A 26,373-nucleotide genomic window follows, 5' to 3' on the forward strand; every position below is an offset into this window, starting at 1 on the left:
ATTATTCAATAAGAGTAGTTTGGTCAATTTAAATTTTAAATGTGTCAGAAGACCTAATTGCACCAAATTAAAACTTGAGGATGATTTTTTGCATGTGAAAAGTGTGATATGCACTATAAACATAGTGTGTTTTTTACACTTCATCCTATGTTTATATATAGATAGATATATTGAGATTATGCAGGTATATTGGTGACCCCCGAAATAAATTTTTTTGGTGGCATATATTATATTTGAGTGTGTACTTGTGCTTTTAAGTTTTTATATGGATATATTAAATTTTATGCAGGTGTTAGTTTTATTGTCAGAAGGGAATTGAAACCGGGAACTGAATAAAATAATAATAACAAGTATTCTGAGAGTCGGATGCATCCGGATTTATATGAGTGAAGATATGACAACATTATGTTATTAAATATCATGATATTATTGTACCGTCATCCCCTATCTAAATAATTGCTCATTATGTATATCCCAGTGCTGTATTTCAACATGTCGTCTGCAGGTTTTGATAGCCTTTGAAAGTCAACTGATGGTTAGAGAGAGAGGAACATCAGGTCTGAATATATATATTCTTGTTTTTATTCTTTTATTTTGTAATTTTTAGGCTTCGCGCAGTTGATTCAATGATACTTTTCAAATTAATTTGTTAATAATCACTTATGCTATTTTTTATATTGGTTTTTAGGTTTCTGCATCATTTTTGTTGGTGATCTTAGCCCTGAAGTTAGTTTTGTTAGTAAAATATATGTTTCATGTAACATTTAAAAAATAACAAATCTTATACTAATATGTCATGAGATAATTAACAATATGCTAAGAAATCATTAATTAAATATACAACTCTATATTTAATTAATTATGTAAAATAAAGCAATAAAATAATAATAATAATATACAAGGAATGAATCTGGACCGAGGTTAGTATTGAATACTATGTCCTTAAGACAAATTCGTCCCACTATGGTGCTAACGGACTCAGTGGAGTCTATCTCCCGGGACACAACGGTTTATATCCACCAGTAGCAGTACTTCAAACTCGTGGATACGGCGAACCTCCTCCGTGTAATACTCCCTCTTGCTCAAAAATGCATCTATATATTATATAAATGCTGAATTGGGTGCAATCCGAACCAAATAGTTCGGACGAATCTTAATATGGTTCGATGAAATTGGATTAGGGTCTAAGTGGTTCGGACCACTTAACCTATGGTTTGAACCCACTTGAATTGGGTTCAAGTATATAGAGGGAGTAGAAGAAATTGAAAAATGAATAATTTGCAAATGATCGGTATTTATAGGCAACAAGGTGCCTTTTTGGATTGGGTGCAACCCTTTAGAAAAAACTAAAAAATAGTTTTTAATTAATGCGCCTTTTCGGATTAGGTGTGTCTCTTCATCATTGGACACAACCATTTATATGTGTCTCTTCACACTGGACACATCCACTCCAATTGGTTGCAATGGTTCGCATAGTGTCTGTTCACCAATAGACACATCCACTCCAATAGGTTACAATGGTTCGCATGGTGTCTGTTCACCAATAGACACATCCACTCCAATAGGTTGTGATGGTTCACATGAATAGTTATATCTGTTGGTTTTGAGTTGTAACCCTTTAGAAACATATGCAACTATTTGAAAAACAGATGCAACCTTTTAGAAATAGATGCAATCCTTTGACAAAAAAAAAAAAAAAAAACTAATTTTTAATTTAAGTTCAAAAACTAACCACCTATTTAAATAAGCACATTCCAAAATTAAAGACCCAATCCAAGATTCCATTTAGTAAAAAGAATAATTGGACTTTACAATTAAGCCCAAACTCAAACCCAAATTTGGCTTATTTAAATTTTAATTAGTTTCAACATTTTTTCCATGTGGGACAAAAGCTTCTCACATTTTGCATATCCATTTAGGTTTATCAAAACAGCACACTTTGGAACTAATTTCTTATTCACCCGAAAACGGATTTGAGAAAGTAAATAAAACACATTTATCTCCTTGCAGAGAGAAACGCGCTCGTCCAGAGATCCGCAAAAAATTATTAATGGAATCTATTCCAAACCTCATCCAAAGTTTATGTTTTTAATGCCCCCATTTCCAACAAGTTTCACAATGGAAAATGAAATTTTGTGTTTCATATCCTTTATCCTATGATGGGTTGTAAATTTATACTGTATTAGATAAAGCATTACAATTCTATGGATTATTTTGGTTTCAGTTTTAAAACTTTTATGATTTATAAATAAGCATTGCAACTTACTACCAATGGAACCATAAGGCAAGACACGAAATATTTTATAGATATGGAGAGAATTATACATGGCTTAAGAAAGACATGGCAACGGCCAAAAGGAGCACAGACAGTGCACTAGTGGTCCGAGATGAACCCGAAATCCGATCCCAGTCACTTTTTGGTCCGGACAGCTGTTTTATTTTTTTTATTATTATTAAGGAGCACAGACAGTGCACTAGTGGTCCGAGATGAACCCGAAATCCGATTCCAGTCACTTTTTGGTCCGGACAGCTGTTTTTTTTTTTTTATTATTATTATTATTTTAACTTGACAAGATGGGAGGGGATGACGTGAGTCGAGCTAAGCTCTTACACAACTCAAAAGAATGTTGCTATGAACTGAGCTATCCAAATTACTCATATAATGATACTTCATTGAATCTTTTTAAACTTCTTTATTTCTCTTTTTTTTTTTTTTTTTTTTTTTTTTTTTTTTTTTTCTTTTTCAAATACTCGAAATAACTTTTATTTGTGAATATGATAATTTTCATATAAAGATAATCTAACGTCTTTTTTTATTTTTATGTATTATTCAATTTGTGACGTTGTATTTGAATAGCTAAATTGAACTAGTTGAAGAACCATCACTAAATTGATGATAATTGGGAAACATAAGATAAGTAAACTGCAAATTTTTTAATTAATTTGATTTCAGGAATATAAATATATATCATTAAACTTGCATGTATTAAAAGTTGATTTATTTATACAATAAAATTTTGAATAATAATCAATAGTTTTGAATAGTAAATCAGAAGTTCCCCGTGGAAAAATTGAGTTAGTAAAAGTTTTTAAGTGTAAAGTAGACTAGTTACAATAATTTAGTTGGTGTATATAACAATTCATTATTTTCTCTAATAAACCCTTATAAATACCACTTATATGTTATTTAATGAGTCACTCACACATTTCAATGTTAAACTTATAAATGATATCAACACTTATTTATAGACATCTATCCTTCTAATTCATCAACTTTCTAATATTCTAATATATTCCAAATCTCTCTAATATTCTATAAATATATATTAATTTTTTAATATTCTAAAATATTTCAACTCTCTCTACAGTATTCCTTAATCTCTATATTCTATAATTCAATTCTACTCATGCGACATACACCATGATCTCAGCATTGGCGCGTAAATCTTTCAGTGGGGGCCTGACAGTGTGCTCCAATTAAATGAGTGCAACGTCCTATCCAGTTGAAGGAATCAAGTTTCTTAACCCCTAAAAGATTAAAAATTCGAGCGTCGAATCAAATCTAGCCAAGTCAACACTGATCATATATAAGTCCATTAAACAATACCGGTAGACATTTCAATTATTATTTTGAAGCATCAACGGACCCTTTTTCAATATTATGTACAACTGCCACTGCATGAATCAGATCCTCACTTGAAGCTCGAACAGAATCCTGGATCAGAGATCATGTGTAATATATCATAATTGTTGCATAAGTGATGTAATATTGTTGCATAAGCAATGATTATGACGAAAATGGCCCAGGATGATCCAAGTTCATTAATGTCAACTATAAACATAAATATTTATGTGTTGTAAAGCATAAAATATATGTGAAAAGAGAAATTAAACAAGTAGAACATGCAGCTATTATGTGGTTCAACTGCCACTAAGACATACATTCACGGCACAAAGAGTCCAAAAGGTTAAATATATTTTATTATAATCTCTCTTTTCGTACACAAAACATATCCTTCAATATTTGCAAAGAGAATTCCAGCACCGGTGGAAGAAGCATAAATAACAAGATTTCTTTATTTCCCTTTATGATGCTAACTAACCAGAATTTTTAAAAAAAGTTACATATCTTATCTATGAATTCATTTTCGCCAAATTTACCTTTAATAGGTTTAAAACTGTTGCTTCAAGATATTAGCCCTCTTATGTTGTCGCATGTCATTCCCTAATCCTTTAAAGTGAAAGACTCCATCCATAATTTAACGGCAGGGAACCATGATACCGGACCCCAAACGTGCACCATGAACAAGAAGTAAACCAATTAAACTGATGCTGTGTTAATTTCCGACCATGCTTTGTCCCGGTGATTTATCAACTCTATTTTCTCTCATCAACACTCTTACCTTCTCGACTTCATCCCATTTACCTCTTTCTGCATAAATATTCGACAACAGCACGTAATTACCAGAATTCCATGGTTCTAGTTTAATAAGCTCCTTAACTGCACATTCCACCAGCTCCATGTCACCATGAGTACGGCAAGCACTAAGCAATGAACCCCATAAAGCTGCATTTGGCTTCATCGGCATGGTGCAAATTAAGTGGTGAGCCTCCTTCACACATCCACTACGACCAAGAAGATCAACCATGCATCCGTAATGCTCAAGTTTCGGCTTGATTTGGTGATTTGAAATCATTGAAGCAAACAAATCTTTACCTCTTTGCACCAATCCTCCATGGGCACAACATGTTAGAACACCAACAAAAGTCGAATCATTAGGGTTCACGCCTTTGCTTATCATCTCCTCAAACAAGTTAACCCCATCCTCACCCTTTCCATTGAAAGAAAATCCCGAGATCATGGCATTCCAAGAAACCACATTTCTAAGAGGCATGCCCTTAAAAACCATGAAAGCAGTTTCCAAAACCCCACATTTGCAATAGAAATCAACCAGCGCATTTCCCACAGAAATGACATCCCGGTAAAGTCCCCTTGACTCAGTGTAAGAGTGGATCCATTGGCCAGCATCAACAGCCCCCAAACGAGCGCAAACAGGGAGCACCGTGACCACAGTTGCCTCATCCGGTTCAAATTCACTGTCCCTCATTTCATGGAAAAGCTCTAAAGCTTCTACATCGCGGCCATTTTTTTCTAAACCAGAGATCATTGAATTCCAAGAGACAATGCTCCGTTCACTCATTTGCCTAAACAGACGAAATCCCATCCCAACATCACCCATTTTGCAAAACCCACGAATCATCAAATTCCAAACAATCACATCCCTCTGAGGCATTGAATCGAACACCTTCATTGCGTCATCCATCCTCGCACATCTAGTATACAACTCAACAATTCCAATTCGAATGGAACCAAAACGCTCAAATCCAAGCCTCAGAATCTCAGCATGAACCCCTTGACCCGTTTTGACATCAACAAGATTCGTACACGACTTAAGAAGAGGTGCAAAAGTGAATTCATTGGGCCAAATCCAACGGTTCTTCATGACTGAGAACAAATGGAGGGACTCATCAAAGGGTCCACACAGGGAATGGCCTTTGATCATGGAATTGAAGAGGATGATGTCGGGGTAGTGGGTTTGGCGAAAGACGAGATTGGCGTATGCCATTTTGTCAAAAGAGCCACAAACGGAGATGAAGTGAGCAAGAATTTGGTTGGACTGGTGGAGGTGGTGGCGGAGGAAGTGAGCGTGGATTTGGGTAAGCTGGGTTCGGGATTTGCGGTCGTGGAGGAGCCGGAGGATTCTCCTCTCGACCTCTCGGCAACTCATGCTTTCACCCTATATAACAACACACAATATGACAGGGAATGCTATGAAGAGTAACTGATATTTGAAAAGTGAGTTGGGTTGGCGGGGGCAATTGGAATAACAATAATTTAAAAACTGAAAGATTGGGATTATCGGTATTTAATTCGTTGATGATACCGTATCATCAATACAACAGTGGACACAAAATGCATCATGTGCATTTCAAAGTTTTCACAAATCTCATATTCTCAAGTGTTGTTCAATGCACTTTACATGGATACTACCTCATGGCTGGCCGACTTGGAAGGGTCTCAAATTTAGGACATGGGCCAAAACTAAAAATGAATAAACACAAACAAAAGGTCTCGCATTTGAAAGTTCGTCTCTGGAGCTTCTCAAATTTTTGGGAATATCAGGGTCGGCCTTGTACGCCATCTTTCTCCTCTTCTTGCATAACAATATAACACTCATGCAACAAATTTATACCGAAAATGAAATAATCATGCAACATATTACATTGAGTTACAATATTAACATTGTAACGCTAGTATATCAAAAATGCAATACTTTTACATCTTTATTGCCTTATCAATTTAATATTGTGAATGCTGCATTATAGGTTTAAATGCACTGGACGGTACCATGTGAATTAATTCTTCACCAGGGCATTGTAGCATAAGTGTTTATCTTGTAACGTGAGTGTGTATCAAACTTTGGATTGTTTTGATTGAGAGATTATGAATTGCATGCATAGTTGAATACTCTCACCACACAATTAAATTTCTTACAAAATTGTCATCCCTAAATTAAATTTCTTACAAAATTGTCATCCCTATGCTACACACTTTGGTATGCTATGACAAAATATGTGGCATTAAAATACACATAAATGAGATTGTGAATTGCATACATAGTTAAATACTCCCATTAGATTTCTTACAAAATTGTCATCCCTAGCTACACACTTGTATGCTATGACAAAATATGTGGCATTAAAAGACACTTTTCTGTAGTTCATATGAATGATCTTAAGATGGAGACTATCTGCTCAATGGTTTAGTTAATAGAGTGTCCAACTCCCCCAACGGATGTGCTCGTTTTTGAGTCTCTCCTCCCCTCAGTTTACCAAAATAAATAAATAAATAAAAATAAACATAGAGATTAGATACTTTGTTTCTGGATCAGCTGCTCGCTCGCTGTGTTTTCTTTTGATTCCACATGCACGCACTGGTCCACGCATAAGCATAAAGAGGAGAGCAAATGTGAAGGCAAAGAAAAAACAGGAAAACACTTGGCTGCTTAACTTCAATTTCGGGTTCACTAAGCCTTCCATTGTCAATTGCTAAATCCGCTTTGAAAATAAATTTAGACAAAAATAAATCTTTTATATATGAATCATTTTAATAACGTTAACAAAATGATTGCATGTCAGCTTTCCAAAAAAAAAAAAATGATTGCATGTGGATAAAAATCTTCAATTCAGTCCACACGCCATGTCAACAATCCCACAACCAATGCTGATTTCTTTCCCAACATATGCATTCGATTTTATAAATCAATACAATAATTCAACAACACTAACCAGATGAGCAAATGTATAAAGATTAACTACTAAAAGTTTAGGGCAACATTAGATGTTCAAAAATTGATAAAAGATTTTACATCACCAATAAAACATGTAACAATATGTCAAAATATTTTTATACTAGCTGTACAATTCAAAGGAACATAATAAATTTTAAGAGTTACAATTTCTAGAAGGCAATGGAGTTTAGACTATGCTGCCTCTTAAAGAGAGTCCTTTTTCAATTTTTCAGAAGCTTCCGAAGATTAATTAGGCAAAGAAAGGTATACTCAAGCATGATCACTTTTTGGATGAACCGAAACCCCCAAATCCCATCATAGCTGCAACATCAGGGTCAAACTCAGTTTCCTCCTCTGCATCCTTCGCTTTCTGATCATAATACAGATCAACAACCATAGTGAACTCGGAAAAGTGACTTGTAAGACAAATACAAATAAAATTTACTGAGGAAAATGAACACTGTGGATGAGAACAGTGGGCAGAAGTTACATACAGGTCTATCCATGTACTTCCCCCGGCAGAAGTTACATACAGGTCTATCCATGTACTTCCCCCCTCCCCTTCTCTCTCAGGGGACTGTCAGCACCAATGCCAACTCTTTTTTCCCTCTACCGAGGAATCAGAGTGAGTTGGAAACTGATGTTCACAGAGTTTTTTTTTTTTTATCAAATGCTGCTTTCATACGAAAGGAGGTTCTTCTTTCTTAACACATTATGCGCTGATTCGATTTTCAGATAAAATAAATATTGATGCCCATTATTTGAGCAATCAGAAAACATTGTTGCCCACCGGCAATGAACCCCATTGGAAGGAGCTTGCCAAAATCAGACAGCTTAAACAAAAGTTCTCTCATGGAAGCAAAGATTTGCACTTGCCATGGTAGTTTGTATTGGTGTTCTTAACCTTCCTGTTGAGTTTGATTCGAAGTTGAAATTTTCATCCATTATTTCAACTTTTGTCTTTCTAGAGAAGAGAGAGTGAATATAAGTAGATAGAAAAGAAACTCATCTTAAAAGAGGAATTGAAGGTAAAGGAGCTGAGAATTCTTTCCAGAGATAGAATGAAGGGAACTGAAACTGTTTCTGGAGAGAGAAATAACGAGAGAGGTTGTGCTAGAAGTCATTTGAGAGAAGGGGAAGGGAGCAAAAAGGTCAGAATACTTTGAGTGCCACTTGTGCCCCTTGGCATTAGTACTGAGCTTCTTCCCCCACACCCCCTATTTTGGCCGAGTTGTAGTACTGAACAGATGTGCTAAAACATAAGATCATGTCTCAACAGTTTGTGTACAATCTTGCACGCAAATTTTTTTACCTAGTTTTGCATGAGAAGGATATACTCTCCCACTGAGGCAATATTAAACAATAGCATGCACACATGCTGTATTTAATTTTCCCTTTTGATTTAATTTTGTGCATCGATAAGGCCTCAAAAATAAGAGTCATACAAACCATCCATGGTACTGACCTTCTTTTCTTTCTTTTTTTCACGACGTTGAAGCTTTCTTTCCTCCTCCTCTTGCTGCTGTTTTAAGATCCGCTCATCAAAATCTACATAGATCAGGTATAGACATCAATTTTCCAATTTTTTTTTTTTTTTTTGATAAGTGACATCAATTTTCCATTTTTTCCCGTTAGGTTTCAAGCAATGGTAATGGATAAGACAGAAAAGACAGTTGAAATCTGAAAGAAAGTGAAATGAGCAAATGGATGAAATTTGAATTAATGTCATTGTTTGTAGTCATTAAGTAACCTCTCAACTCATACAACCCTTAAATTCCAACTGCCTACGTATTGGACAAGCTTCTTGCTTTCAAGTCTTACCTTGCTCGGTAAAACTGCCAGTATCTTTCCGTTTCTTGAGAACTTCAAATCTCTCCTGGACCTGTGCATCATATTAAATATATATTTTTTTAAAAAATTACAGTTTAATATTTACTTCTCTTTTATACTATTACAAAAGAACATTTCAAATAAGCAAGAAAATGGCACTAAGGAGTGTGTTACAACCATTTAATTAGATAAACTTTTTGCAATGATATGTCCAAGATATAGCCACTCACGATTGCCAATGGCTGGAATGCCACATAAACATAAGTGCGAGGAGCCATCAGCTTCTTCATGATCAAGTATTCCTTTCCTAAAGAGCATAACTACCACTTACGTTTAATTGAGTTGGTAATGATCTTTGCCAACATCCCAAAAGCACTACGATGACCTCTCTCTGTGGACATCATAAAATATGTACCATCTCCATTAAAAGATTTATAGAAGTTTCTTCTTGTATCTCCATTAGCATGGGCTCCCATTAGTCGTTATGTTCTTTTTTTTTTGGTTTTTTAGTGTGTGTCTACTTCTTGTATCTCCATTAGCATGAGCTCCCATTAGTCTTTGTGTTATTTTTTTTTTGGTTTTTTAGTGTCTTCTTGTAATTTATATGCAACTTTGTGAATGTTTGGCAGACGATTTTTTGGTGGCCAGATAATTAAAACGGAACTTTGAGTGCTTGGATTTATAAATATAATCATATAGCTTCTCTAAGCTTCGTTAATCACTTTGAAAGAAATTTCATGGCCAATGAAGTTGTAACCTGATGTTTACCACTATGGCTGCAACTCAGACAAGCTAACCTGAGCCCAACCCGAAAATTTTAAGGCTTAGGTAGTGGTATTTGGAATTCAGTCCGGGCTTGGCTTAGAAAGAGGGATCCAAATTCATTTCGGTCCGGGCTCAGGTTTATGTGTTGGGTAACCTGAACCCCAACCCTAGCTCGTCCCTGATTAGCTAACTCGGGCAACCCGATTATATGTAATATATTATATATAAGAGAGTACTTGTCTACTCATCAATGAATAGACAATTTTCCTCCTCACCACCGATGTGGCACAATGATAGAACAACTTGTGTCCATTTTATATTTTGAATTCAAAATGGACATGTGTTGCTCTATTATTGTGCCACATCGGTGGTGAGGAGGAGAATCTTACTCACTGGTGAGTAAGCAAGTATTGTCCTCATATATATGTGTATATATATACATATATATTCATGTACAACAATGCACCTTATCATTTTCTTCCAAAATCTAAGCCTGATTATGTAATATATATTCATGAACCCAATCTAACCTGACTTTCTAACCCAAAATCTCAACCCAAGTTAGATGGGTTGGGCTTGGTTGGATAGTTCAGGTTGAAGGTTGGGTTTGGATTGGGTTACAGTTGAACATTTCATATCTCAGGTTGGGGCTGAGTTGTACCTCCAACCCGCCCAAGTTGCAGCCCTATTTACCACATGGCCAAATAAAAGGAGGGTCCTAAGGAAGGAGGACTCAAGGCAGACCTAACCTTTGACACCAATGAGACTGATGTTTACCACATGGCCCAATGTATCAATTAAATTAAAACCCACTCATTAAGCCCAAGGGTTGTGACCTAAAATACAAAAGTGGTCCAAAACTCCAGATGGTTATTGCATGACCCAATGGGTCAACCCATAAATTTTGGCAGTTAAAATGACCATAAATGAAGACCAATCTGAGTACTGAACTAAAGTCCATGACTAAATGGTCGGAACTTCTAGAAAATTTCAGAATAAGGCTAAGTGATGCTTCTGGGCAGGACTGCTCTCCTAATCAATGTTATTGCAAGATTTTAAAAGTCCTGAGTCTTATCAAGATTCAAGAAATAAATATCTAGTTCTTTTACTCTTAATTAATTAATTAATTTCAGGGCATTAACAAGGAAATGGCATGTCCCTAGAAAGCCTATCCACCTCCCTTGATAAGGTTATCCATTTAGTACATTGACCCTGGTTATTGCATTGTTTTGTCTTCCTTTTTCCTATAGGGTTATTTTAGCCTCATAAATCAACAAGTTGACCCATTTGAGTCATGGATGTCAATGTGTCAATCTGAATCACTTTTGTAATTTGGCGCTGCAACCCATAGGCAGCGCGTGTGTCTTTTTATTTAATTGATATATTGATCCAATGCAGGACATCAAATTACTTTTTTATTGACCATAAGATAACTTCTTTTTTTTCTTTTTCTGAAGCCTTTTTGGTGGGGTACAAGCAATTCATACAATTATCATCTTTTTTCCATCAGATTATTAAACCAAATACCTCGGTTAATATGATATTTATTTAACTATTTTATATTCATTTGATCATTGAGTAGTTGAAAAAATGCTGCAAACAGTGACATAAGTTCACACTTAAATAAAATAGTTCCATTCATCAGAAAGCTTGTTTTCAGCTTCATTCATTGACTTGGTTCTCTATATCCACATTGCTGTGAGATGTATGAAAGTACATGTAAATGTGTACCTTCTCAAGAGATGCCCGTTCGACCCGCATAGACATACCCAAAGCTCTTTGATCTAAGAACAAAATCAAGCGAACCATAAGAAAGTGAAAATCATTCTGGGTCAGAATTTAAAACAAATTACAGTCACTTCCCTTGAGGTATAGGGTAATAACACAGACTTCCGAAATGATTTAAAAATTACACTAGTCTCCCCTGTCAAACATTTTTGTTTGACGACGTCAAGTGGGAGTGATTTTACCTTGTTGCCCTCAACAATTATTATACTATTTTAGTTGAAAAGTGTAGATAAAGTGAAAAGACAAGCAAATTTAAAATTTAATTTTGCCAAGGTCAGCAAGTTCCGTCTTTTGACTTTGATCGTTAGCATGGAAAGTATCTGTTACAAGTATTATAACCTTAGGTGTAGTCAATGTGATTTTTACAACAGGGGTGGCCAGTGTAGATATGTTATACCACAGGGAAGGTAATGTAATTTATTCAAGCAGTTTATATATGGATGACTACGTACGCTTCTTTCCATTGATATGGTCCAAGTAGTTTGCAGAATCCTTTACAACACATTCACAAACTGAGCAGTAATATCCAGCCTGCAAAAGAACTAATTATACCAAAGCAAACAATTTGCAAGATAGAATAGGGTCACAGATAATTGCACACGCGTTTCTTCATTTTCAGAAAATTCCCTATACACAATTGTTACAACTAAATAAAGAAACGGTTACCATTTGGATCAAATATATATGGTCTCAAACTTGGTAAGGGACCAGGATCACCTAACGTATTGCTGCGAGAGGCCCATGCATTTCACCATATAATGTTTTCTGTGATTCCCCCAGGTTTCTTTTTCTTTTTTTTCTTGGGGGTGTGTTTGGGGGGTGTTAAAATCTCATTCGAAAGAGAACCGGAAATTATGATTCAACTTAAATACCCTTTAGCATCTAGAGCATTGAAATGCAGAATATTCACTATACTACTAAAAAGGCAGGTACCACGTGAAAAGAATGTATGAACACTAAAAGTAAATTTTTTTTTTTTGATAGATATATGAACACTAAAAGTAATTGGTAAGCACTAGGTCTAAAGCGCTTGTGCATATCACCTCTCCCAAAGATAATTTGTACCAGGCTAATTGTCGCACAACTCAAGATAAATACGGTATTAACTACAATCTAAAGACAAATTGGGCATCATCATCATCATCATAATCATAAGCTCAAAATCAAAAAAGGGTCTGATCTACAACTTGAAATCCTAAAAACATGAAAACACCACTGCAATATTCACATCTCTACCGAATCTTGCCCAAATCTATTAGAAGTCACACATCAAATCATGTTTCATTGTAGTAAAAATTTATTAATTTCAAAGAGACTTCGGAGTTTCTCTTGCAAAAAGAGAGGGAACAACTATCAGTACTTGCTCTCCAGATTGCAGTAAAAGAAACGTAATTAGGAAAACACACATAGGAAACTGTGTTCAAATAATACCTGCTGGCTCAGGGGTGCTATTGGGGTAACAACCTGCCAATAAATTAGGGGAAAAAAGGGGGGTCAATACAGTGAAGTCATGAACTGTGTGATTAAACAAATAAGAAGAAAAAAAAAAAGAGAAGTCCAGTATAAGATGCCTAATGTTGTTTCAATATTTTGAAATTGACATAGAAAGAACAACCGTGCTTACCATGGCAGGAAACACCCAGAAACACATAATTCCCACAAGCAGAATAGATTCCATCACTCCACAAGTATCAAGAAAAATGGTGAAAAGAAACCAAATTTTACAGTTAAAATCTCCATAAAATAAGCAATTGATCTTGGAAGTCCAGGCCAAAGGCCCAAACACTGGTCCATCCAGCCACCCTTTACAGGCTCATCATATTTATGCTAAAGTCCTTTCTTTTTATGCTAAAAAATTTAAGGGTTTAAAGCTCCAGTATCCATGAGCTCTAATACAACCATGTAGTACCGATATGACTCAATCATCCCAATCAAAAGGATAAAGAAAATAACACAAAGGTACCAAAAGAAAGGGAAAAAATAGAGTAAGGGGAAGCACACATTGAAACGTTCATTTAAATGAAAGAAACATGTTTCTCAAGTATATATGGCCATCAAATGCTCAAAATGCATTAGTGTGTTAGTCATCACACTCTTACATAATATGAGAAAATCAAATAAGGTCCAAGCATCGTCTACTTTAAATCCATAATTTATAAAAATAAAAAAAATAAAAAGCTTGTAACATAAAGGTATAAGCATATCAGTTTATCTGAATCACATAATGAAATGGGTCCATTTGGATAATTGCATTTTGAAATGTGAGAGTGGAATGGTGGATGTTATAGCAGTAATGCTTTAGTTGTAAAAGCTTTGTATGGCAGAGGTTTGGCTTTGTGGCAGGCAGGGATACGATGCTCCTTTGAAATGTTGCACTTATTGAAACCTTGGTTGAATTCTCTTGTGCTTTTAAGGTGGTATCAGATTTGAGCAACACCTAGGGAAGAGTGCTTTGATCGCAGACGGGAAGATGGAGGTCTTGCTGGGGCCAGTAGCATATATTGGTCGTCCCATAGGATCTTTTAAAGCCTAGTTGGTGTGAAATAGAGTCATGCAAAGATGCAAGAAGAGGTCAGCGTGTCTAAAGGGGCAATATCTACCAAAAGAGGGGAGAGTGACTTTTATAAAGAGTACTCTATCTAGTTCACCCACCTACTTTATTTCTCTTTTCCCGTGTTATGTAAAATGAGTTGGAAAAGTTGCAAAAAATTCTACAGGTAGAATGCAAAAATCTACTTTAGAGTTTGTAATGGACCTGCTTGCCTGGGAACTTAGAAGTGTTACTTATGGTTCCCCTATATAAGAGACAAGGCTAGATCTCCTTTGGCCCCTTTTTAAAAGATGAGGCTCTCCCCCATTATCTCCTCTAAAGTTGTGCTTAGCAAAACATAGGAAGAGGCACCTACATTAAAACTGATCTGCCCATCTTCAAGTAGAAGCAGCCATCAGTTGCACACACACACATTAAAATCAAAATTTTGGAGCATTCAACAATCAATGCATACAAAATGAAATAATCGTCCATGATAAAATTCCAATATGCATAATATTAAAATTCTAAGAACAATTCCAAACTCCAAAGGCGTCTGGTAAACAACCTTAAGACAAATCCCAATATTGAACTTATCAAGTTATCTACTTTGCCACAGAAGACATGTTCGATGCTTTATACTGTTCTATTTACTTCAATCGTGTGCAGAAGCAAAAAATCCAATAACATTAGTTAAATCATTTTCCTTAAAAAAAGTATATGCAGTGTGCACTCAACATCCCATATTATTCATTCACCAATAACTACAAAGGCTGCCCATATAAACAAAACATAATGCAGCTAACCTGAGTCTTTCCCAAACGAGATTCGAGGTCCACCTCAAAATCCCTGTGCTTCAACGGTTTCCTTTGCACCGGAGGACCTTTCGCTGCACATAACTAAAATTGCTCATACTTCAAAGTTCAAACCCATCAATTAAAACCCAAAATGCTAAAGCATCTTAACAAATAGACACACTTTATATATATACACATAAACAGATTTAATTAAACTGACTTAATAATAATAATTGCTAGCGATAAAATAATTATTAAACTGACTTACATTTCTTAGATCGGCCCTCCGACTCCTAAATTAAAATGCAGTTAAATCATTAATAAAGGAAATATGAAAATAAAAAAGAGGGCAAAAAAAAAAAAAAAAAAAAATTCACTTGACATATGACTCATATGAGACAACTGAGGGTTGAAAAAAGAAGAAGAAGATGAACCTTTTGTTCACGCTCACGAGCACGTTCTAAATACTCGTCTCGATCGAATTTGCGTCTAAAGGTGTTGTCAACTCCAGCATTCTGCACAACAATTATATGATAAATATACAGTCATATCAATCAAATTAAGCAGTTTTGATATAAATATAGCTTTCAAAAACATGCGTGTGTGTCTATATGTGTGTGTGTGTGTAAAAGGGAGTATGGAGACAAATAAGGTTACATTGTTGCTAGGCTGAGCCATTGCTAATCACTCAGTGACCTTTTTATCAATATGGATGAGGTGTATTCGCAATATTGGTGTTGAAATAACTAAAAAGAAGAACTATAAAAACCCTATTGAACCGAGATTGTATAGAGTGAGCCAAAACTGTAAAGTGGAAGTTTTTTTTTTCTCAAATCAACTGGAAACTAAGCCCAATGAACTTGCGAGGTAGAGAGAGAGGGGAGGAGGAGGAGGAAGAAGGAGGTGGGCCAGTTAGGTCAGAAATGACCCAATTTGGGACAGGCAAATCTATGAATTAAATTAGAATTATTCATCTTAATTGCCAAGCCGACGTCAACAAAGGGTGTTTGGTCTAGTGGTATGATTCTCGCTTCGGGTGCGAGAGGTCGCGAGTTCGATTCTCGCAACACCCCCTTTCCGGTTTGTTTATCTAATATAAATTTATTTTCATATATATATTTAATTAAAACAAATTATTTTATCCAACCACGTGTCAAATTTTGCCCGACACTTTTACGTATGCGGGGGAAATAGGAATTCTTAAACTATTTTGATTTCTTAGCGGGATGAAGTTTACCCTTTCAGATGGTGGTCCAATATAATTTAAATACATATTTAAAAATTTTTAAATATAACCATTACCCAATTTTTGCTTAAACTTAACCCTATTTTATATTTATATATATATATAGTATTTCTTTTCAAAACAATCACCATTGTTTCTATACCCAACCTTCGTACGAAATTAGAAAGAGTACTGCTCTTTAGCTCGATAAATAAAAACCTACTATTTTACTGAATATATGTAGCTACTTATGTATCAAATATAATGTGACCTATTTTTAAATATAAGGTAATTAACTATTTGAAAAATTATAGTCCATTTTTTTTGTTTAATCTTAATATAGTATATTTGTTGACCATTAAAATTTCAATCACCATGTATAGCAAATTATATATATATATATATATATATATATATATATATATCACATTGCATCTCAATGCATAGAGACTTAAGATTACATCTCTTATATATAATTAGATTGGTATTTGTTCATTAATATAATGATCAAAACAAATGATCTATGTGACTCTATAAACAAAAATAAATAGAGGAATTTAAAGAAATATTGAAAAAATAAAAAATATTGCAGTTTTTGTTATAATTTTTGTACCAATCAAATTCTTCTACCATAAAAGATACTATGAAATAAAAATTGATTTATTTTGTGAAAACAAATAGGAGTAGTAATTAGTAATGATGCTTATTTAAGTTGAAATTTTATAATAACACGAGAAAATCTCATATTCATATAGATTAACATATTACTAGAACAAATAGGATATTAAAATATTAAAATCGCATGTTAAAGTAGGCATATTTTTTGTCAACGTTTTCCATTTTGGTAATTTTTTTTTTTCTCTCTCTCATGGGCGGAAAATATGAAAAAGACATTGGAATTTTGTGAATAATGAAAATTCTGATTGGTACAGTTTGGTTGGTTTGTTTTCAGATGAAATTATTGTCCTTTATTTTTTATTTTTTTCCTTGTCCATAATTATATATAAATCAGCTTCAAACTCAACAATTTGAAGTGGTTTAGTCAATTAATTGATGTCAAATTAACTAAACCGGACTAAGTTGAATTCGTTACTTTATTTTAAATAACAGTTTTCGAGGCCTTCCATTTTAGCTTTGAAATTACTCAAATTAAGAATTGAAGCTGTGAATTTTCCATTCGCAACCAAATGGATCCAACAAAAATGAATTATAATATTTTAATTCTGAAAAAAAAAAAATATAAAGCCAAGATTTATTTAGGTCATCCTACTAATCATGTGTAATCACATTTTTGTAAATAAGTTTTAATTACAAAATAAAAATAGTGATAAATAAAGATAATAATTTAAAAAAAAAATTAATTAAGCAACCTTATGAAATTTCCTTATTTATCACTTTTTAAATTTTGTGATTCTCCTTCTTCTTTTCTTTTCTTTTCATTTTTTTTTTTTTAATCAAAAAAGAATAAAGTCAAATTGAATTGAACCGAAACATGAGTATATTCAGATTAATTCAAATTTAAATTATAATATGATTCATATTTATTCGCAAACTTGAATAAAATTTCATAACAAACGAATATCCAACTCATATAATTTATATACTTGGTTCGAATAAAGTTTTGATATTACACAATTTAATTATAAATTTTTAAGTTTTGAAATTTGTTGAAAAATATTTAGTCTAATACTTTGAAAAGATTGAAAATATATATATATAGAAATAACACATATATTTTTTGGCAGGTAAACATTTGCTTCTAAGCTACGATATACTAGTTGCGTAGGTTAATTTTAGGTATAAATATCCAAACCCGTCACACAACAGTATCAGTATATTCTTCATTCTTTACCTTTGGTAGGTTTAATCGTCACATTGATCAGAGGAACTAAGCTTCAAAAATGTCGAGCTCACGGATCTTCTATGTCTTCCTAACCCTAGCAACCTTCTTAGTCTCATCGGCCTTTGCCGAGGAAGTCGTCGTCTTGACCGAAGACAACTTCGAGAAGGAGGTCGGTCAAGATCGAGGCGCTCTCGTCGAGTTCTACGCTCCTTGGTATAAATCCATAATCAAAATATATATTCATATGTATTATATATAGTAATTATGATTTATATTTGAATTTTAATGAATTGAGATTGGTCTGTAGTGACCGATAGCTACGTTGACTGCGTCTGATGTGTAGATCTGTGATTATTACACTCGATGGCTGTTTTATTGCAATTTGATCGATCTAGATCCGAGTAAGATTGAGATATATGATATATCAGCTATGTTCATGTCTATTTGATCTCATATTTGATTTCTTTCTGGGCATTGTTTGGATTCTGTACTGTTTAGCTTCAAATTAAATGTTTTGATATTATAAGTAATTCAACAGTTGTTGTGTGTGTGTTTGTGCGCGTGTTTTTTGACATTTTTTTTTATTATGTTTTGCAAAATGATAATTTTGGTTATGTTAATCATTTGTTTCTTACATCATAGTACCATTCTGCTAGTATTTTTGAAATATTTGTTCCGTTTTTGGTTGCAATTTTGATATTTTTTTGCAAAGTGAGCAAAGTGCTATTGGGATGTTGACCAAAGGTTATCTCAGCGAACACTGATTTTGCTATATGAGTTCACAGAGTTTGTATTTTTTCTGGCCTTGATTATGAGTAGGTTCAGAATGCAACTAAATTTATTAAGCATTCTATTAGATGTTGGATAATGATATTGCTAACTTGGTTCCATGGTAAGTGGGTTGTAAATCATGACATTTTGAGAACAAAAAGTTAGAAGATCATTGTTGGCCTAGACGTGGTCTTAGGTTGTCTGTTACATTTATTTAAGGGCATTTTCGGGCTTCCCTTGAATGGTTATGTTGACTATTACATGGAATTTCAATGAAGAATTCTGCTATTTGCCTATTTTGAATGACATCATTTAAGAAGTGGTAGTTGTCTGTCAAGTCACTTTGAGAAGCTATAAATTTTTTTTGTTTTAAGCAACCATGATGAAACATGGTTTAGTTTCCGATTGTTCTTAATTCCCCAATTCAGATGATGAATTTCCATTTGCTGCATGAAGGGCAATCAGGCAATTCAGATATAAAACAACAAAAATTTTATGTAGTATAATTTATATTAGGTCTTTTCTCTTCATTTTTTTTTTCTTTCATTTTTTTTTTTTTTTTTTTCCCCTGATGTGCTTCTAGATCACTTACCTGGCTCAGTTGCGTTATATCAGGATGACACCAAGATATTTGATTTCTGTCCTATGGCAGGTGCGGGCACTGTAAAAAGCTTGCTCCAGAGTATGAGAAGCTTGGTGCAAGTTTCAAAAAGGCAAAATCTGTACTGATTGGAAAGGTTAAGATTTTTTCTACTATCATTTTTTTCAAGTTTGAAGATTTTGTAATGGCAATGCTTCTTTTATGGATACACACGTACACACACACACACACACACACAGATTAACTAGCTATGAATTTTCTTTGAGTGTTTAATTAGAAATGTTGAATTGTAGGCTGAAATTATTATTGTTTTTTTGATAAGTCAATTGTAGGCTGAAATTTGACAATACAAAATATTCAAATTTTCTAGTGATTGAGTTGTACAGTTGTACTTCAATCGAATGTTTTTAAGGCATTTGTCTGAATTTTACTGTACTACTTAAAAGATTATAGAGTTTCACTTTTTATTTTTGTGTTCCAAGACCTGCCGTATTACCTTATTATCGGCTGTTTCATTTTCGGTGAAATTTACCCGAATAAATCTATTATCCCTTTTGAATTAGAATTTAGCAGCAAGCCACAAGTTGTCAAAAGTTTAAACCTTGACAAATGCTAGTATTTATACACGTTTTATTTATTTACTTATTCTTTTTGCATCGAGAAGTATTATAATCTTGAGTCTTGACTAACTAGCATGTCTTATATAATATTCTTTTCTCCCTAAAATTTCAAGTCAAAGTACTCAACATCATCCTTAAATTTTGATGCAAAAGATGTGTCATCAATCAAGATGGGGTTGTCATGAAAATTCAATAAGGAGATTAGGGTCTATTCTCACGACATTGATGGGCTATAAGTTTATGTTCTTAGAGAGTGTGCCCTTGGAAAAATGTAAGCTAGGTGATTCTTAAGGCCTGACCACTTAACTAGGCAAGGAGGCAAGCTTAAAAGAGTTGAGATAACAAATTTTTGTAGTTGCCTAATTTGTTCCTATTGGTTGGTGGAAATAGATGTGAGTTTCTCCGACTTTCATGTACCAAATAATTTATATATGATTATGACGACGAGTACATTATTAATTTTGGTTTAGGGCATATTCTCTCTCTATCTCTACTAATATGTAATTTTCATTACTGATGGACAAATATTTTTATCCACTGATATATTTAATGCTGGAATCAGGCCTGCTATTAATGTGGGTATCTCCGTTTCCAAAGTAGGATCTTCCGTTTCCCTTTATCTTCTTCTTTTGAGAAAGAAAAAAAAAAAAGACCTGATTCTCTCAATTGATTCGGTTTCATCAATTTTTCATTTTTGCCGCGAAATTCTTTAAGGCTTTTCCACGTAGATTTATTTTTTATTTTAAATTGAAAATAATGTAATTATCTCTTACCAAGGTGGGCCTTAAATAGAGTGGTAGCCGACCCAAAGTAATTAGGAAAAGCCTTTGTTGTTGTTTTTATATCTCTTATCATGGGACCTAGGGTTCATTGCTTAGAGATGCCTAATTAATATAAAAACCTTTGTTTTAAATGATTATGGTTACCAGTGAGCCCATTTATTGTCATGACTCTTGAACAATCACTGTCTCTCCCTTTAAAACTGATTTAAAAATTATCTTTAGACTAAAATGTAGAATGATAGGTCACTAGTCACCTTAGTTTATTAACTTTGTTTTGATGAATGAAAGTCCTAGATGTTCTTTTTATTTATTTATTTATTTTGTTAGGTGGACTGCGATGAGCACAAGGGCGTTTGTAGCAAATATGGGGTTTCTGGGTATCCCACACTCCAATGGTTTCCTAAAGGGTCCTTGGAGCCCAAGAAGTGAGTGCATACATCTTTTGCTATTTTCCTTATTTCCTTTTCCATTACAAATTTACAATTTTCGAAAATGTTATAAGGAAACATTGCTCAGACATGCTTACGTTTTTTGTATTGTTCCCATCCTTGGAACTCTTGCAAATATACTAACTTCCTTTTAATGGAGTTCTGTTTGATAGATATGAAGGTGCACGTACTGCCGAAGCCCTTGTTGAGTTTGTGAATACTGAAGGAGGTAACAAGTTTACCATATAATTTGTAAACTACTTCATTCTTATGAGCAGAGAAGATTGCCAGTAAATATGCTCAATATCATATTAAAGTTTGTACACTTTAAATGGGAATTTTGAATACATCTTAAGTATACTTGAAGTCACTAGCATGAAATTGGAGCATTTCTTGTATAATGTGTACATAAATAAAGTTGAGAATCTTATATGTGCAGTTACTCTTGTAAACTTAGAGAAATATTTTTCTTTATAAAAAAGCATGAGGTACAGTAATATGTAAATTAAAATGTTACATACAATTTACTATTTTCTGAATGAATCATGAAGTTACCACTTACCAACAACCTTGTCCTGGTTACAACTTCAGCCAGTTCTTTGGTAATCATCTACATAAGCCTTGAGTTCTTACAAAAAGCTTTGCAATTGGCTCAACATGACTTTCAGAATTTCATTTTGGATATTTTGGAATCTTGAATCAGTTTGAATTGCAACTTCAATCTCTAGTTTGTCATTCTTTGAAAGATCTGTGTGTATAGCAGTCATTGGGTTCTAGTTGTTTTGTTGTTGCAGATATACCTAGTGAGATGAATGATTTTTGAGCTCTCTCATCTTCCCTATGTTGTATTTATGAATAGTGATTTTTTAATTTTAATTTTTAATTTTTTATCTTTCTGAATTTAATGGTACCTTTCATTGAATGTATTAGGAGAAATGTTAACGAGCTTCTCAAAGAAAAAATTGTCACTCAAAAGCTCTAGGTATATAGCGTGTCTGGATGTTCAAACCAATTTATCCATCTCTTGATTCCATAATAGTTGCTGACCAGAAAAATGGAACTCAGATGATAATGAGCTTTGCCGCATGTTGGTTTTTGAAATTAAGAAAAATAAGTCACATTAGAATAGATATTATGCATATTTCGTACACCCATCTCTCTTTAGATTTTGTTTCTTCATCAGCCTTCTCCACTCACTCCGAGAACTTTGAAACTCCCGTCTGAAACTCTTTATTGTTCATTGGAACATAATCCCCATTGGGTTGACCGGCTAAACCTTTTTTCATTCTATTACTCTTACCCTCTCTAAGACAGAATAACAAGAAAACCAAATTTAGTGGATAAGTCATGCGAGTTGACTACCAAATTCTAACCTGATATATGCCTCACAAAGTTTGACCAAAAGTTTGGTCTTCCCATTCATGAGTAAGGACAGAACAGCTGTTTATAATTTCTCAGTCAGTTCGATTTTTGTTGTACGGTAGTTCCCTTTCTTCTCTTTCAGAAGTTAATATCGCCATTATCTTCATGTGGTTCCAGATTTGGTTGGTTATCACATGGATATTGTTGGGTGTATATATATATATATATATATTCTATCTTAGAATATAATTTGTCCAAATCATATATGTTTTAGATGAAGTTTAAATGAGATTAACGACAGACTTTCTACCCTGAAAATTTGATTTTAGGGATTCTCAGTCGCATAACTTATTCTTTGGTTTTTTGAAGTAATTTGGAGGGGTGTTTTGGTATTTTTCTTTGAATATTATGCTGCTCAAAAAATACATGCTCAACCTCTTGGAAGGATCATAGTAGGTTAAGATTGCTAGAGTTAATTATTTACTCTTTGATCGTAAGAATTTTCTTGGATCCTTTTTGAATTACCCTTGGAATGTAACTTTGTTTCAGAAAATGCTAAACGTGTTCATCTCCAAGGATGTAAACTGTAGAGTAATTTGCAGAAATGATATTTAAAGCACTCTTTATATGTGTGTGTGTGTGTGTAACGGTCAGTATTTCTCGGTGTTGGTCATGTCTGGTCTAGGTGTGAGTTCAATTTCAAGCATTATTTGGATAAAATGGCTGTTCTCAAACTTGGCAAGTTTTAATTGCACTAAGCATTTGGTCCTTTATCAATCTATTTCTATATTTATGTTTGTATATTATTATTATAAATGTGTGTTTCTGTTAACTTTAGCAAGTCAATAGAGAGGTTACTTGCATGCATATACGTTTTGTTAATTTTCTGTGTCTGATTTATTTTTCAAGTATTGCAAAGGAGAACAAAATTTGACACGTTTCTGGATGGGCATTAAGATTCATATGCAGTGTAGATTAGATGCAAGTCTTAACGTGCTTTGAGATTTAAATGATTATTCAGTCAACACTTATGACTGTATTATATTTTATTTCCAGGGACCAATGTGAAGATATCTGCTGTCCCGTCAAATGTAGTGGTGCTAACTCAAGATAACTTTGATGACATTGTTCTTGACGAAACAAAGGATGTCTTAGTTGAGTTCTATGCACCCTGGTAAGAATGCTAGTTCAGTTTGCTTTCCATGTTCATATGTACTTTGATATGAAATAAGTAGCTGTTCAAACTTCAAATTGTTTGTCTTCGTACAATAGATCAGAATGGCATAAGATGCTTTGTTTAGCCGAGCCCAAGTGTTAAGTATGAGCTATTGTGTGTTGAGTTGAATGTGGAAAGTGATTTTATTCTGCTTTGCACCACTGATTTATGCCCTTCTTTACAGGTGCGGCCACTGCAAAAACCTTGCTCCTGTAAGTACATTAGTAGATCTTGCATGGTATTGCTGGGTGGATCCTAATCTTCTGGTCAAAGAAATTTCTGACTTGTTTTTTTTGCTGGCTGTTGTTATGCAGATTTATGAGAAGGTTGCAGCAGCATTTAAAATGGAAGAAGATGTAGTGATTGCTAATCTTGATGCTGACAAATACAAGGGTCTGGGTGAAAAGTGAGTTCTAATAGTAGTTATAAATTCTTTTACCTCAGAAATCTGGGTCTTGCTCTATCAAATTTCAGCTTTCTTCTCTAAATGACAAAACCTGCAGCATTTACTTGCACCATTTGTGTATATCTGAACCCGAATCTCAGTGTATGTTCACTTAGGTTCCCCATATGTTTTTTTAAACATTATTCCAGTTTGTCATAATTATCTGTGTGTGTGTGTCTTGGAAAGTGAAGGATCTTGATGCAAATTCTCTGCATATGCAGATATGGTGTGAGTGGCTTTCCTACTCTGAAATACTTTCCAAAGGGCAACAAAGCTGGTGAAGACTATGATGGTGGCCGGGATGTAGATGACTTTGTTACTTTCATCAATGAGAAGTGTGGCACTAGTCGTGATGGGAAGGGACAACTTACTTCCAACGTTAGTGGCAAACTTATTCAGAAATTAACCAAATGATATTATTTTTACCCTAACTCATGCTCTTTTGTTCAATATAGGCTGGTATAGTTGCAACCTTGGATAACTTAGTGAAGGAATTTGTTAGTGCTGGCAATGATGAGAAGAAAGCTGTATTTGCCCGAATGGAGGAAGAAGTTGAGAAGCTCAAGGGTTCTACTGCAAGGTTATCATAATAGCTATGTAGTGTCTATTCTCTCTTAAATTTACTTCAACCTTGTACTAGAAGCGGGTGTACTTCATGACTGTAATATCACCTTTTTGTTTGAACTTCCAGAAAGATCAGTGCTGGTGAAATCCAAAATTGTACTTCATTTTTCTTTTCTTTTTTTTTCTCTTCATATTTACTTATTTTTGTTTTTCTTTTCAGATATGGCAAGATCTACTTGAAAGTTGCCAAGAACTGTATGGGAAAAGGTGCTGATTATGTTAAGAATGAAGCCCAGCGGCTGGAACGCATTCTTGAGAAGGTAAACCTTGATTCCATCCTTCCCATTTAAAAATATTTGACTAGACTGCTGCATGAAAATATACTGCATCATATGTTGATGACATGCCTTCATCAGGAGATCTGAATTGACCAAAAAAAGGATCCTTGATTTTTTAAATTTATTTTTGGGTAAGCAAACCCTTAAAAGTTTAGTTATTAATAAAACTGATCCTTCTTTGTCAAAAGTTTCTTTTACAATCACCGTAACATGTTTCAAAATGCTTGTTATTTATATCATGCTTGTTTACTTTTCTTAATATTATTGTTCTATAAGAATATTTCTTTTAATATTTCCTTTTGGAAAATCAGGCCTTGTTTATTTTTCTTTTGTAAGAAGAATATTTCTTTAAATATTTTGTTCCAGAAAATCTGGTGATGGATTCTTAAAGGCATGCTTGCCATCGAGCCAGTGTATCTCTTTAAAATGGTGTTTGAGTGCTACAAATCTGATATTTCTTTCATTGTGTTTGTTGGCGCAGTCAATCAGCTCAGCTAAGGCTGATGAGTTCACTCTCAAGAAGAATATCCTAACTGCCTTTGCTTGATTCCCGAGAGGAATGACATCCTTGGCGTTGCAACTTGGAGGTACCTGTAGGCTCCTTCGTGGAGCTGCTCTTTTAGGTTCTCTCTGAACTTCGGAAATGTACCATTTTCATGCAACTCCAACTCGGTTATACTGCACAATTTTTTGCACCTTTAAATTATAATCGTAGAAGAGAGGGATTGACATGACCAATAATGTAAAATTTTAATCGTAGAACCCTTATAATTATCAACTATTTTTGAAAGCTATTTTTTTTTCTACTTTTATTTGGTTGAATAGGAAAGGAATGTTTTTATGTGCGATCGCCTCAATTATTTTCTGTGTTTTCTTTCTATGGGGGGCCCACGGAACTGTGGAGGACGACTTTTTGCTTGGGCCAACGAGTTTGTACAAACTTTGGGGGTTGCACCTCCCCGACTAGGAACTTCAGAATTTTTCATGAGACTTGTAAGTACGCGTTTCTCCCCGTTTGAGCCAGCATGCCCCACCCCGGGTCTATGGTAGAGTGTGGGAATGACTGGAACCTCACCATCGTAAGAGCCAGGTAGTTGACTGAGGTTGTGGGAAGGT

The 26,373-nt window shown here is 34.2% G+C and overlaps 3 protein-coding genes and 1 non-coding gene across 4 annotated transcripts; 2 read left to right on the forward strand and 2 right to left on the reverse strand.

Annotated features, from left to right (window-relative positions):
• Nucleotides 1–3,959: 3,959 nt before the first annotated feature.
• LOC132294552 (pentatricopeptide repeat-containing protein At1g09190-like) lies at nucleotides 3,960–6,190 on the reverse strand. The gene has a single exon (XM_059792453.1). The coding sequence runs from the start codon at nucleotides 5,787–5,789 to the stop codon at nucleotides 4,338–4,340; it is 1,452 nt and encodes a 483-aa protein (XP_059648436.1). The 5' UTR covers nucleotides 5,790–6,190; the 3' UTR covers nucleotides 3,960–4,337.
• Nucleotides 6,191–7,354: 1,164 nt separating this feature from the next.
• On the reverse strand, nucleotides 7,355–16,003 carry LOC132294553 (uncharacterized). The gene is made up of 10 exons (XM_059792454.1): nucleotides 15,720–16,003; nucleotides 15,497–15,577; nucleotides 15,331–15,355; nucleotides 15,072–15,154; nucleotides 13,167–13,199; nucleotides 12,188–12,266; nucleotides 11,679–11,731; nucleotides 9,174–9,234; nucleotides 8,818–8,900; nucleotides 7,355–7,722 (listed from the first exon to the last, which is right to left on the reverse strand). Exons 1-10 carry the CDS (start codon nucleotides 15,738–15,740, stop codon nucleotides 7,633–7,635), a joined length of 609 nt encoding a protein of 202 aa, XP_059648437.1. The 5' UTR covers nucleotides 15,741–16,003; the 3' UTR covers nucleotides 7,355–7,632.
• Nucleotides 16,004–16,063: 60 nt separating this feature from the next.
• On the forward strand, nucleotides 16,064–16,135 carry TRNAP-CGG (transfer RNA proline (anticodon CGG)). The gene has a single exon. It is a non-coding gene; the product is annotated as a tRNA-Pro (tRNA).
• A 1,962-nt stretch (nucleotides 16,136–18,097) lies between these two features.
• On the forward strand, nucleotides 18,098–26,098 carry LOC132294554 (probable protein disulfide-isomerase A6). Its single transcript, XM_059792455.1, has 11 exons — nucleotides 18,098–18,343; nucleotides 19,554–19,638; nucleotides 21,232–21,329; nucleotides 21,506–21,561; nucleotides 23,751–23,868; nucleotides 24,095–24,122; nucleotides 24,225–24,316; nucleotides 24,577–24,733; nucleotides 24,811–24,935; nucleotides 25,140–25,239; nucleotides 25,739–26,098. The coding sequence occupies exons 1-11, from the start codon at nucleotides 18,189–18,191 to the stop codon at nucleotides 25,802–25,804; spliced, it is 1,080 nt and encodes a 359-aa protein (XP_059648438.1). The 5' UTR covers nucleotides 18,098–18,188; the 3' UTR covers nucleotides 25,805–26,098.
• The last annotated feature ends 275 nt before the right edge of the window (nucleotides 26,099–26,373 follow it).

This window comes from Cornus florida, unplaced genomic scaffold (genome assembly GCF_030987335.1).
Source record: "Cornus florida cultivar Cherokee Brave unplaced genomic scaffold, ASM3098733v1 CherokeeBrave_3.0.0_Hap2_Chr02, whole genome shotgun sequence".
In the NCBI taxonomy this organism is placed as follows: domain Eukaryota; kingdom Viridiplantae; phylum Streptophyta; class Magnoliopsida; order Cornales; family Cornaceae; genus Cornus; species Cornus florida.

What these genes read in the sequence shown, in the direction of transcription:
- LOC132294552 (XM_059792453.1), bottom strand. Translation starts at nt 5,789, where the DNA reads ATGAGTTGCCGAGAGGTCGAGAGGAGAATCCTCCGGCTCCTCCACGAC.
- LOC132294553 (XM_059792454.1), bottom strand. Translation starts at nt 15,740, where the DNA reads ATGGCTCAGCCTAGCAACAAT. An exon ending in TAGCACCCCTGAGCCAGCAG is followed by an intron (nt 12,267 to 13,166) that starts GTATTATTTGAA and finishes GTTCTTTTGCAG; the next exon opens with GCTGGATATTACTGCTCAGT. An exon ending in CCATATCAATGGAAAGAAGC is followed by an intron (nt 11,732 to 12,187) that starts GTACGTAGTCAT and finishes TTTTGTTCTTAG; the next exon opens with ATCAAAGAGCTTTGGGTATG.
- LOC132294554 (XM_059792455.1), top strand. Translation starts at nt 18,189, where the DNA reads ATGTCGAGCTCACGGATCTTCTATGTCTTCCTAACCCTAGCAACCTTC. An exon ending in AATCTGTACTGATTGGAAAG is followed by an intron (nt 19,639 to 21,231) that starts GTTAAGATTTTT and finishes TTATTTTGTTAG; the next exon opens with GTGGACTGCGATGAGCACAA. An exon ending in TACAAGGGTCTGGGTGAAAA is followed by an intron (nt 24,317 to 24,576) that starts GTGAGTTCTAAT and finishes CTGCATATGCAG; the next exon opens with ATATGGTGTGAGTGGCTTTC.